Below are 13,547 nucleotides of genomic sequence, written 5' to 3' on the forward strand. Positions count from 1 at the left end.
GATCTAGACGACCAGACTATGACGAGTGATGAAATCATGGAAAGAATGCCACACTAGTGATTAGTAAAACGTTGAAGAAGATCTTACGAAGCTGGAAGTAAGAGGATCAAAAAGATGGATCCACCGGCACAGATAGTGGATAAGGATCGGTATATTTGTAGGCAGTTAGATAATTAAGCGAGAGACCACCATGAAATAAATAAAACGTAGCGACACGAAGTAATTATTCTTAATATAATATCCCCAATAACAATAACGTGACGAGCTTCGTGACTTCCATTATATCATTTAATTTTAATCGATAAAAAGGAAACCATGACATATTTTATATTAAACTCATAACAAACATCAACACCAATAGATTTTACTTCATTCAATACCTTTACTAATTTTAAATTTCTCTACCATCGGTCATATTATTGGAGGTTTTAGAAGGCCAAGGCCAACATTTTATGGTACCTGTAGACGGAATATGCACTTGAAAATGAATAGAATAAAAAACCAACTGAGTGTGTCTGCAATTAGTCGCGCTATAAAGCATATTTCCTTTTAAAAAATCTAACAAAGATGCAAGCATTTTATTTGTACTTAGATTATATTAACAGTATTCACATTTCGTAAACGAATCAACTTTGAAACGCTTAAAGAGCTTTAAGAGATAAAAAATTTACAATTGCTTCTTTGATAGTTTAAAAATATTGTCTTTGAAATTTATTTCCGATGAATTATAATATAAATAATTCATTTCATCATTTCGTGCACAAATAAGGATTATTCGTGTACGAAAGAGGTAGGTTATAAGAGGTATAAAGGTTATAAAAAGTAAACATTCATTAAACATCTTAATCAAGTTTTTTACTCTGATTTATTGCAGTGGAAAAATTTCAACTGATTGGCTCAAATTAACATTTATCACGCTACATAAAAATCCTCCACCAAGGAAAATTACCGCCTTAATTATTTTAATGAGCAATAAAATAAAAAAATAGGGATCGAAAGCAGTCTACCCATGTTTCCTTCTGAATGTGTTTCGTTTTTATTAGTTCGTTCATCTCTTTTCTTTGTACTCTGATCATTCTCCATATTTCTTTTTGTGTTCCGTCTGTTTATCTAACTCTATCTATCTAACATCTTATTTGTCTAACTAAAGTATTCGTTTCATTTCTGATTCTTTTATAGTGGTTGTATGTCTGTTGTGTTTGTTGTGTTCTGTATTGTAAAAAGGATTTCTTCTTTTCTTCACATTTTGCCTTCACTTCTTCTCTAAACCATGGTGTTTTCTTTTTTAATATGTTAGTGTTCGTTATTTTCCTCTCTCCAAGTGATTCTGTTGCCGCGTTAATTATGTTATTTTTGAGTTTTTCCCAGCTTTCCTCGATGTTATTGTTTTTTAATATTTCATTCCCAGCGATCTTCTCTGATATTCTTTTTCTGTATAAGTATTCTGGGATTCCGTATTTAGTCCTTCGACTTTGATATTTGTTTGTGTTGGCGCTCTCTTGGGTGGGAAGTATTTCAGGATGATACTTATAACTGGGACAGCCGGTCCCAAGCCCGGATAAAATGTGGAGGGTGATTGGCAAGGTTAGCAACCTACCAATCGTAAAAACAAATACTGCTCAAAGAAACAATGTACTTACATCCATATAAAATTAAACTTATACATAAACTCAATGAATACGACTTTAATAGACGTATGGAGTTTGCGAAAATATGCAAGTATTGTGTAATCGGAATAATTGAGGATGAGGCCACTATTTGTTTAAATGGTACCATTAATAGGCAAAATTGTCATTATTGGGCAAAAGAAAATCCCAATTGGGCAATGGAAGTTTATACCCAATATCCCCAAAGTAAATGGGGAACTGGGATTGTTAGAAATAGTAATTAAAATTTATCACTTCCATTAACCGGACACTATGGAATTTTTATTGTTAAAGTCTAATCTTCAAAAATATGGCATGAAATTTAGGGTTTGATTTTTGGCAATCTTCTATACGGTCCAGTTTTTGTTGTGCAAGGCTTTAAAAAATTTTACTTAATTGTTTAAAAAAAATTTAGATTGCAAAATTATATGCAACTTCTATTAAATCGATTTTAATGAAATTTGGTGGACTGTTTTATTATATAATATTGATTTTCTAGGCGAATTATGAAGGTTCTAACATCAATCTAAATGATTGATAAACATTTAATAAGAAAAGGCTTGTTTCTCCATTTTTTTTTTTAATAAAATTGTGCAGCAAGTGTAATATATTAAGAAAATTTAACTATCTTATGTGTGTTTGAGAGAGAGAGAGAGAGAGAGAGAGAGAGAGAGAGAGAGAGAGACAGACAGAGAGAGAGAGAGACAGAGAAAGAGAGAGAGAGAGAGAGAGACAGAGAGAGAGAGAGAGATGGCATTAGACAAAAAATCTAAATCCCAAAAAAGGATGTTTAAATTTTTATTTTAGAATCGTTTATAAACTAGGGGAGGAATTTTTTTCATAAAAAAAAAAAACAAACTGCTTTTTGATTTCAGTTAAGAGATGGTGTAATGTTGTCCCACCAGTTCACTTCAATGTTTGGCCACTTCGTCTGTAGTACGGTAAGCATTGGGTTCGATTCGCACACCGATTTGATATCGGATTCGAGCAGAATGGCAGAACCTATGTGATAGTGGACTTGACTATTGACGTTACTCCTGGCGAGTCCGTTATAATGAACGAGTGTAAACATGTCTGGAGTTGACGATTCTTCTTTGGGAAAGAATTCATCCATGAAAGCGTTTAATAAAATTATACCTAGATTTTCGTTATCTAATTTTTTCTTCATTATATTGACGTATTCAAGTTCGCTTACAAGGTCTAAATTTTGAAGCACCTCCTGCAATTTGTCAGAACTAATAAAATTATTTCCATGAGGATCAAAACTTTTAAAAACCCGTCTGGCTTGTTCACTTTTGGTTTCTGGACTTACTAACTTCCTTTATTATATATATAATTTTTTTGTTGGATTTATTATATATATAATTATAATTATATATATATATATATATATATATATATATATATATATATATATATATAATATTTTTATATATATAATTTATTATATATATATAATTTATGGTTGGATCATTTTATAAAAATCCAATCCATCCTGTTTGGGTAGTGGCTTCAGATACACATTTAACAGTGCTCTTTAGTGATGAAAGGAAGTTAGTAAGTCCAGAAACCAAAAGTGAACAAGCCAGACGGGTTTTTAAAAGTTTTGATCCTCATGGAAATAATTTTATTAGTTCTGACAAATTGCAGGAGGTGCTTCAAAATTTAGACCTTGTAAGCGAACTTGAATACGTCAATATAATGAAGAAAAAATTAGATAACGAAAATCTAGGTATAATTTTATTAAACGCTTTCATGGATGAATTCTTTCCCAAAGAAGAATCGTCAACTCCAGACATGTTTACACTCGTTAATTATAACGGACTCGCCAGGAGTAACGTCAATAGTCAAGTCCACTATCACATAGGTTCTGCCATTCTGCTCGAATCCGATATCAAATCGGTGTGCGAATCGAACCCAATGCTTACCGTACTACAAACGAAGTGGCCAAACATTGAAGTGAACTGGTGGGACAACATTACACCATCTCTTAACTGAAATCAAAAAGCAGTTTGATTTTTTTTTTTTTTTTATGAAAAAAATTCCTCCCCTAATCATGCGCATTTATTAATCATATATAACGTTTATAAACTTGATTATAATTATGTAGATTTGTCAGAATAAGATAACAGATTACTGATGTTAACTGGTAGGCTAATATTGAGATCAATTAAAGGCTTCTAGTCTGTTCCCTATGATTAGGACAATCAAAAAATAAGTGGTTCAAATCTCCGACAAATTTACCATCACAAGGACAGAAAGAAGTTTCCTAGATTCCAATCCTATGCAGATGCTCTGGAAAGAGGCCATGGTTAAGTTTTAACGGGGTTATTAACGAAGAATGTACTTTATTATAGTTAAAATTAAATTGGGAAATATTTTTTGGTAAGCATGGATGAATAGAAAAGTAATGGTTTCTTGAAGTCTTCTGAACCTCTTTATATTTTGACATCCATCTTTCCCTGCCAATACTCCTAATAATAGAAAAAAGATCTTTAAAATAGTAAAAATTTGTAATTTCGGATATCTCAGATGTATTTTTTGCGATACCACCCACTAATTCGTTTCCAATTACTCCATTGTGTCCTTTAACCCAGAGTAAAGTAACTGTTTTTTTTTTAATTTTAGATCATGTAATAATTTTTTGATATCAAGTATAATGGAGTTTTGAAAACTATCCAATGGATGGCTACGAATAGCTTGTAATACTGCCTGAGAATCTGATACTATTACGATGTTCTCACAATAATTAGTGACACACCAAGTTAGTGCTTTCTGTATAGCAGCAGTCTCAATTTAATTATTTTATAGAACATTTAATTGTCGCTATTTTATTTCTCTTTGCATTTAATTTGACTTTGCTCCAAAATGAATTATTTTAAAGTTATAAGCAAGGAAAATAGAAAAAAAATCGACGATTTTAATGATTTTTAAATATTTTAATTTTTTTATTAATATTCCCGACCTATTTGAGAGGAAGGAGAAGTTAATTATTATACTAAAGTTATCACTTAACTATTTTTGCAAAAATCCGAATGCAACCTCTCACATCCAAATTTAATCGTTTTTCCACAGATCCGCCCTGGTCTAATTGTCCCTCGTCTACCAATCCATCTCCTAGGAAAACATGTCTCAAAATACACGTGTGGGTGAATCCACAATGTATATGTATATTATATATACCACAAATTCATATTTAATAGCTAATAGACTCAAATTTGATTATTTTTACTGTCTATTGTCGACCACAAAGAGTTTGTAAAAATTTTTAATTTAGGGCATGATTTCCCGAGCCCTAACAATAAATGGAAAAGTCTCATAAATTCATAAGACCAGTGCTCTGTTTGGAAAGGAACGTAATAAATCATTCTCAAAAAGAAATTGAATCCTCTCAAATGGCTATAACGATAGCAATCAAAATCTCGTAGCTTTTCATATTGAATTAGGTTCTACACACTTTATGTTACGTTCGCCTTTACTTTTATGTATAAGCTTAAAGCGTAATTAAATATAATCTTTTATTATTGTTGACGATAATAAGGTAAGAAATATTTTTAGGGGTGTAAAATATTTAATTACTAGATAACGGCTCTCAGCTTTCACCGTGATGATAAAAAAAAACAAAATGATGCAGGAAAGTAAATAATAGTAATGGCTTTTTAAGTTATTAGTTATTACTGTGTCCATTACAGAGAAGACAAACACCAACCAATCCGTACAGAGCTTAAGAGCGTAGGCGCAAAATTTCGGGCCAATGCTTTTTAAATGCATTCATTTTTTTCGTATCCTGAGAAAACTACTAAATATTTTTGAAACATTTAAACGCAGAATGGAAGATTACATTATTACCAAGGGCAGAAAGGCCCTTAGAATAAACAAAAAGTTTCTTTTGAATGAGATATTTGAAATTAAAAATCACACTTAATTTTCTTTTTTTTTTCACCTGTGTAACTTACTAAAATAAAAATAATAGAAGTTTTCAGGGACTTTCAGCCCTCGGTAATAATGTAATCTTTCATTCTGCGTTTAAATTTTTAAAAAATACTTATTAGTTTTCTCAGGATTCGAAAAAAAAATGAATGCATTTAAAAAGCATTAGCCGGAAATTTTGCGCCTACGCTCTTAAGGTTAAGATGTGAAATATAATTAAGAAATGAACATCTTTCATTTCTCATAATACGGCCAAGATATTCTAATTTTAGCTCTTTGATTGTATTAATAATCTCGCATTTTACGGAGGACTTCAACATTAGTCACACCATCCACCCATGGAATTCTTAAGATGCGTCTGTAACACGACATCTCAAAGACCTCGAGCTTTCCTAAAGAAGGTTCAGAAAGTGCTCAAGCTTTACTTCTTATGATAATTTAGAGAACACATCACATCCGATGATAGAGATTTTGGTAAATCATTACCTCTGAGCGAGTAACTTAGTAACTAAAATACACACTACTGCCCAAAAATCGTTCGCACTTGTTCGAGTACAGTTCACAGTTCAAATAAACTCCCAAATACAGCCGAAAGATTACTTTTTAAGAAATGCTATTCCAGCAATAACAAAATTACAAGCAGTTCTTTACTTTTTAAAATTTTTATACGAATTTTAAAGTTGTTTCTTCGCACCAGCGAAACAACATTTTTGCGTCAACTAATGAACTCGACTAATTCGACTGGTTCGGACATGTTTAACCGGTGAACTAGTGAGCAATGCCATCTTCTCCAACCTCCTCCTCCTCCTCCTTGGTGTAGTCCTGGGACTAATGTTAGTCCAAGGTTAGTCCGTGTTTATTAATAAGAGAGCAAGTGTTTTACTGTTCTTAATACCTTTTAACGCTGATTTGATTCTCTCTTTGAGTATATCTGGAAGTTCCTCTGATCCTTGATTTTGTATCATTGGAATTTCTACCTCTGGAATGCGAGCAAATTTGCAAAATACAGATTGCCATGATGGTCGCTAACATCCGAGACGGATAGACACTACAAGAACGGAGTCCTTTTTGTTGGTAAATATAAAGTCAATTTCATTCTTGTTTAAGCCATTTTGGTGATTGCCAAGTCCACTTTCTTTTTTGTGCTTTTTTTTTAAATGAATGTTCATGATATATAGCCTATGTTGCAGACGAAATTCTATAAAAGTTTGACCCAATGTATTAAAATTACATTAATGTTTGTATTTTGAGAACAATTTATGAAGTGGAATTTTAACCTTCAATTGTGGCTTGCAACTCCGCCTGCATTGCCCACTAGGTGGATCGAGTAGCTTGGTGGGTGATGTTGCCGCTCCCAAGCCCGAATAAAGAAGGAGAGTTGTAGGGCTAGGTGAGCAACCTGTCATATATAAAAATAAAAAAAAAGCTCAAAGAACCGGTAACGAGCCTCGGACTAGGATAGAAAATATGATAACGACAAAGGCGAGAAAAAGGACGACGAACTGGAAAACGAAAAATATAATGAGAGTGGCGACATGGAACATAAAAAGCCTAAGTAACCGAGATCAGGAAATAGAAAAAGAGTTGAGATAATATCAATTAGATATCTGCGCTCTACAGGAAACAAAGAGGAAAGGTAAAGGACAGACGCGGCTTGAAGAATATTTACTAACATATGGTGGGGTTCCGAAACAAGAAAGAGCAAAGGAAGGTGTAGCAATAATGGTCAAAACAAAATATAAAGATCAAATTAAAGAGTGCCAGTATATATCTCAGAGAATACTTTTAGTAAAAATTAGGGCGAACAGCAAAATTATTAACATAATAGGGATATATGCACCAGAAGACTGCAAACCTGACAGCGATAAACAAGAATTCTTTGATGAGCTACAAACATTAGTGGAAAGAGAAGTGAAGCAAAATGAATTACTTATATTATTGGGAGATTTCAATGCCAGAATAGGAGACCAAGTAATACCAGGAATAAAACAAAGGTTTAATGAAAGAGTTATCAATGAAAACGGAAAGAGAATGGTGAAATTCTGCACATCAAACGAACTAAGGATAACCAACACATTTTTTGATCATAAAATTAAACACAAATACACGTTCAAAAATACAAGAGGACATAGATCAATGATAGATTACGTGGTCACAAACAGAAACAGAACAAAGAACAAAGGGTTTGACGTCACCCAATGTGGGAAGCGATCACTATTTGGTACTTGGTAAAATTAGATTCAATGAAAGATGGAAAGAGAAGCTTAAACAAACAAATTCAGAGGAAATAATAAAAATAGAAAATTTAAGAGATGACTCCATAAAATCATTATATCAAAAAAGGCTAGAACAGAAAATACAAATGGAGAAAATCGAAAATGAAAGCAATGTAGAGACTAGCTGAAGAAAACTTAAGAAAAATATTCTGGATGCTGCCCGAGAAGCAGGAACGAAAATAATAAACAAAAAGTGGTCAACGAAAACACCATGGTTGACACTAGAGATTAAACAAAAATGTCACCAAAAAAGAAAGCTTTCCTAAAATATAAGTCAGAAAAAACGAATGAATCATATGAAGAATATAAAAGAATAAGAACTGAAACTCATCAAATGGTAAGAAAAACAAAAACAGATTACTGGGAAAGATTCACAAAAGGACTAGAGATGGATTTCTATGGACAACAGAAACAAGTATGGCGCTTCAAAGACAACAAAGAAGCGAAATGAAAGAACTAGTTGCAATAGAACACATACAAGAGGATACATGGGTGGCCTTCCTGACAGAAATTTTTAAAAGACAAAACGAAGAACCTTTACCAGAAACGCCAAATATAATAACTGAGGAAAAAACCAAAATCTCCCAAAACGATGTGAAAGAAGGAATAAACAAATTAAAAAACAGAAAGTCACCAGGAGAAGATCAAATACCAAATGAACTCTTAAAATATGGAGGTGATCACCTTGTACAACAACTGCAACTTCTTATTAATAAAATAATCACCACGGACAGAATACCAGATGAATGGATAAAAGCGATCACGGTGATGTTCTTCAAAAAAGGAGATAAGAAAGACCCCAATAATTATCGAGCAATAAATCTATTAAATACAACACTCAAATTGACAAGAACAATAGCGACAAAAATAAACGAACGAATTTCTCTGCAAGAGGAACAGCAAGGATTTCGGACAGGAAGATCATGCACGGATGCAGTTTTTGTAATAAGACAAATAAAAGAAAAGTCGCTGGAATACAACAAACCAGCATATATGTGTCTGATAGATTTGAAGAAAGCATTTGATAGAGTGAGAATTCGGGACGCGATACATTTATTATATGAATAGGGAATATTACTGGATTTAGTAAAAACCATTGAGAATATATATAAAGATAACATAGCTATGGTAAGATGTAAAGGAAAACTATCGCAACCTTTTCAAATATGAAACTGGCATTAGACAATGAGATTCGCTGAGCCCATTAATATTTAATCTGATAATATATGAAATCATAAAGAAAGTTAAAAAAGAAGAGGATATAGAATGGGAGAAAGGGAAATAAGGATAATATGCTATTTTCCATTTACCCATCGTCCCCTAAGTTGTCTTGATACCAAAATCTTGATCTTCCTCTGGTTCGTTGTCCCTCTTCGACCAAAAACTTTTCTGTTGCACCTTCCTCTGGCCTGACTACATGGTCTATCCTTTTAAGGTGTGCCAGCTTAACCATCCGTCGGTCGCAACTTACTCTTTTATAAAAACTATCACAATGCAACAACATAACAACAGCAATAGTTTTTGGATCAAGCGTAGTTGTAGATTACATCCAATAATTCATTATATTCCCCCTTTTTTGTTTGTGTAAATATATTCTGACAACAAAAAAACTATTTGTGTATGTAAATCCGAAGACGTGACTTACGGGTAAAAAGCTATTGACAGTAATGGTCGCAATGTATCTGTTTGATACGTGATTATAAAATTTACTAACACGCAGTCAGATATATGGGGTATTTTAGTTTTGTTTTTTATTATCTTTATAATTTATTCTTTTAGTAGGATTTAAAACATTTATATATGATCCAAAAACGGTAACTTACATAGAAATATAACCTAAGTACTCGTATAAAATGATTTGATTTCTTATATTATAAATTGGTAAAAATAAAATGTTGCCTTCCTATATGACGCAAACATAAAATATATTATTTTCTTATAAACATTTCAAACCAAAAAAAAAATCTTTATTTCAGTTTATTGCGGTGGCGATCTGTCACTTATGTGTCACTTGAGTCTTCTTGTAACCTTGATTGACATAATGTGCATACAGGAATTGTATGCTCGCCACAAATACATCGTTTACAATTCTTGCAAATGCTTTTCGCCAATCTGGTCATTCGTGATGTGTAACATAAAGCACAGCGACGACGCTTTGTTTGAGCTACATCTTCTGCAGCCACTAGTCCAGCTTCTTCATCGGGCTCTTCGGTTGGTCTAAATCTGCTGATTGCTTCAGAAAGAGAACGTGGTATACTTTGTGTCATAAGACTTCTTTTTTGTAAATGTGGTAAGGCTAACTCATGGCCTAGTTTCCGAAGAAAAAGGCGACGCCGTATACTCTCCTGTCCATTTCCGATTGAAGAAGAAAAAATCTTGGCTACGAAACATCAGAGATTGGACCCACACAAAAGGAAATGAATTAATTCATCAAGCCCAGAACAGAGAGAAGTTGGCCATGTTGATCGCCAACCTCAACAGTTGTCGACAAGCGCAAAGCTTATCGACAACGTCGACACCTGACTTGGTTTTATTATAATATGTGATGGTTTCGTGGTTCCCACATATACCATTCCACATGTGCATGATATTTGGTATACTCCGGCCGTTGGTAATGGGTCGTTTGTCTTTCACCGAACTTAAACAGTCCTTGATTTTCTTTGTAGGCATGAAAATGGTCTTTACGTTGGCTTTCTTAAGTATTCGCCCAATTCTGTCCGTTACCCCCGATATGTAGGGCAAGAACGCTTTGCCTTTACATTCTGTTTCTTCGTCCTTTCTTCTAGAGATGTTGTTCATCGCTTTATGTATTTCTCTTCTGATATAACCATTGGAGGTGAGCGCTTTTTCAATATGAAGAAGTTCACTTTGGAGATGCTGTGGTTCACAAATTCTCTTCGCCCTCTCCGCCAGAGTTTTGATGATGCCTTGTTTTTGGCTTGGATGATGATTTGAGTTCCTGTTTAGGTATCTGTCTGAGTGTGTAGGTTTTCGATACACATTATGTCCTAAGTAACCTTCCTTTCGATTTACTGATACATCTAGGAACGCTAGTTGTTGATATTTTTCTGTTTCCATCGTAAATTGAATATTTGGATGTAGTGTGTTTATATAAGACAGGAAATCGTTCAGTTTTTCTACTCCGTGACCCCAAATCACAAAGTGTCATCGACGTATCTAAACTATACCCTTCCATACCAATTCTCGCTGATTATGTCCTTATTTCTTTGCTCTCAGCTTTTTCGATTGGTAAGTTGCGAATCGCAGATTCTATATTAGCGACGATATCTTCTTTGGGTATAATTATAGGGGCAACCGCAAAATTTCCCCCTTTATCTAGCAATGATGTTTCGGCTGGAGTTAAAACTTTATCTGAAAGGTTGACTACTGTCCTTTCTCTGTGTTGTTTTGATTCTACCTCCTTAAGTTTGGTTAAGCGTTCGTACTTGTTTTTCTGGCGTTCAGTGTTCCTTCCTAGTTCATTTTTTATTTTCCTGTAAGAAATGGATTCAATCTAATTCCAATCTTCATATTTCAACCTGCTGCTCAAAACATAAAGTTGGCTGTGGTGATCGCCCTTTTACTTTTAGCAGATCTACAGCTAGTTCCCTTTTATTTTTTTTATTGTGTCAACATACGACAGTCTATTACTTTTTAATTCGGCAACAAGTTGCACATCTGTAAACCAATTATCTGTCGTTATATTGCGCCCGTTCCATAAATAGGTTGTGCCAATCTTCTAACATCAGATGGTTTATTACTTTGTTCATAGGGTGCCTGGGGTTGCTTTCCAGCATACATTTCCAAGCTATAGCTATAAAAAGTAACTGCATCACACATAGCATAAATTTTTACTCCATATTTGAATAGCTTTGAAGGGATATATTGTTTGAACCTACAACGTCCCCTAAAAGCCTCCAGATTTTCGTATTTTCGTCAATAGTCACACACTGTCCTAGTGAATAGCTATGTTTACAATTATGAACAAAATCGTAGAAGAGTTCACAAATCTGCGCAATGTTGTCAACAGCTTTCCTTTCAGGTCTTGCGGTAATGCGGTAAGAAACTTAAACCTTCTGAGACTCATAACCAGTCGACATATTTCCACGCCGTGCCCATCTTACTTCAGATATCCTCTAACATTATTTTGTTGGCGTGCAAAGTTCCTGTTAGATATAAAAGGCCTGTGAAGGCCTTGTGTTCTATCATGTCCGTGTCAGTTGCATTACGTTATCGGTCAAAGCGATCCCTTACTTCAAGATGAATGTACTGGTTTGTGAACTTGGACTATTGTTTGTAGCATTTTATCAGAAAATATCTGACTCCAATATTCTATATGTAAATTAGCTAGTCGTGCTTCATGTATTACTCCTGGGAGACGTGTAACCAGGTTATTTGGCTCAGTGCGTTGCTTCTTCGCGCGCGGTAATTTCATCCATCTAGTGGTTTATCTTTTCCGAAGTAAAATAAATTGGTGTGTAAATCTGGTTCTTCCTCTGCCCCACTCTCTTCAGTATAAGAGTCACCAACACTTTCATACGTTGGCTGATCTTCCATTTGACAATGCTGAAATGTCCCAAATGATGGGACATTTCCATCCTCTTCTAACATAAATTTTCGAAGATATTCTACATCATTCGGATTATTTAGGTTGTAAATCCGCTTTGCAGCCAATATACTAAAAATAAAAATATAAAATAACACTTAGCTATAATAAGTAGGCCGAAAATAGCCTTAAATACGACCCAAGTAAAACAAAGACTTACACGTTATGTCGCAATGTAGTGTTTACATACACTTGTATTTAAACACACTCAATCACTAGGACGTTACGAATATGACTGAGCGGTAGAATAAACCGGTCTAGGAAGGTACTATGAAGGTGGGTTCTCCTTACTTTAGGGGTCAATAATAGCACTGAAAATTGGCGAGCTTAATTAGCGAGCGTTAATGAATTTTGCAACGTTAAATTCTCAAAAATGTCTTTACAACTCAAAGTCGCTACGTCTACGCCACAAACTTTGCTCTTTTACTTCTCCATAATTCTTGGTCGTTCTGTGTAAGTGACCACGTTTTAGTTCCACATGTTAGAATTGGTCTTCTTAGTGCTTTATAGACGGTCACTTAAATTTTTCTGGGTAGTTTTGAGGCCATTCAAGCCATAGTAACACTTATTGGCAAGCACTATCGTTTAAATTCTTCGCTGAGGTTATTATCTTTAGTCTAGGTATATGAAGGTATCCACACCTTCCAGTTTTAAATTGTCAATCATTATTCTTCTATGCAAATGGCTAAATAACCTAGTACAACACATATTTGATCTTTTGTGCATTTATATTTAGTTATATTCTTTGTGCAGATGCACTTAATGGTCAGAGACTCTGTGAACCTAGCTATGACATCGATGTCATCAGCATATCCGACAACTTTTACAGATTTGGGACTCTTAAATTACCTTTTCTGATGCAACATTGAATAAGAGACACGATAACCTATTACCTTGTCTTAGTTCATTTTTGCAATGGAAGGATCTTGAAAGATCGTTCTAGATTCTGACCACGCTCGCTGCTACTCTGAGTGTAAATCTTGTTAGAGGAATAAGATGAAGAGATATTTGGAACTCCACCATAACCAGGAGAAGTTTATATCTATAAACTGAGTAGTATGCGGATTTGAAATCCACGAATATGTGAAT

General features: G+C 34.0%; 2 protein-coding genes across 4 annotated transcripts in view; both read left to right on the forward strand.

Moving 5' to 3' along the window:
- The window catches only part of sdt (MAGUK p55 family member stardust), a 419,055-nt gene that overhangs the window by 110,896 nt on the left and 294,612 nt on the right, over positions 1–13,547 (forward strand). The gene's annotated exons all lie outside the window — the stretch shown is intronic.
- Positions 3,108–3,663, forward strand: LOC140438449 (ubiquitin carboxyl-terminal hydrolase MINDY-3 homolog). Its single transcript, XM_072528129.1, has one exon. It carries the CDS (start codon positions 3,108–3,110, stop codon positions 3,642–3,644), a length of 537 nt encoding a protein of 178 aa, XP_072384230.1. The 3' UTR covers positions 3,645–3,663.

Source organism: Diabrotica undecimpunctata, chromosome 4 (genome assembly GCF_040954645.1).
Source record: "Diabrotica undecimpunctata isolate CICGRU chromosome 4, icDiaUnde3, whole genome shotgun sequence".
Taxonomy (NCBI): Eukaryota; Metazoa; Arthropoda; class Insecta; order Coleoptera; family Chrysomelidae; genus Diabrotica; species Diabrotica undecimpunctata.

Excerpts from the sequence above, each read along its gene's own strand:
- LOC140438449 (XM_072528129.1), top strand. The coding sequence starts at position 3,108 with ATGGTTGGATCATTTTATAAAAATCCAATCCATCCTGTTTGGGTAGTG.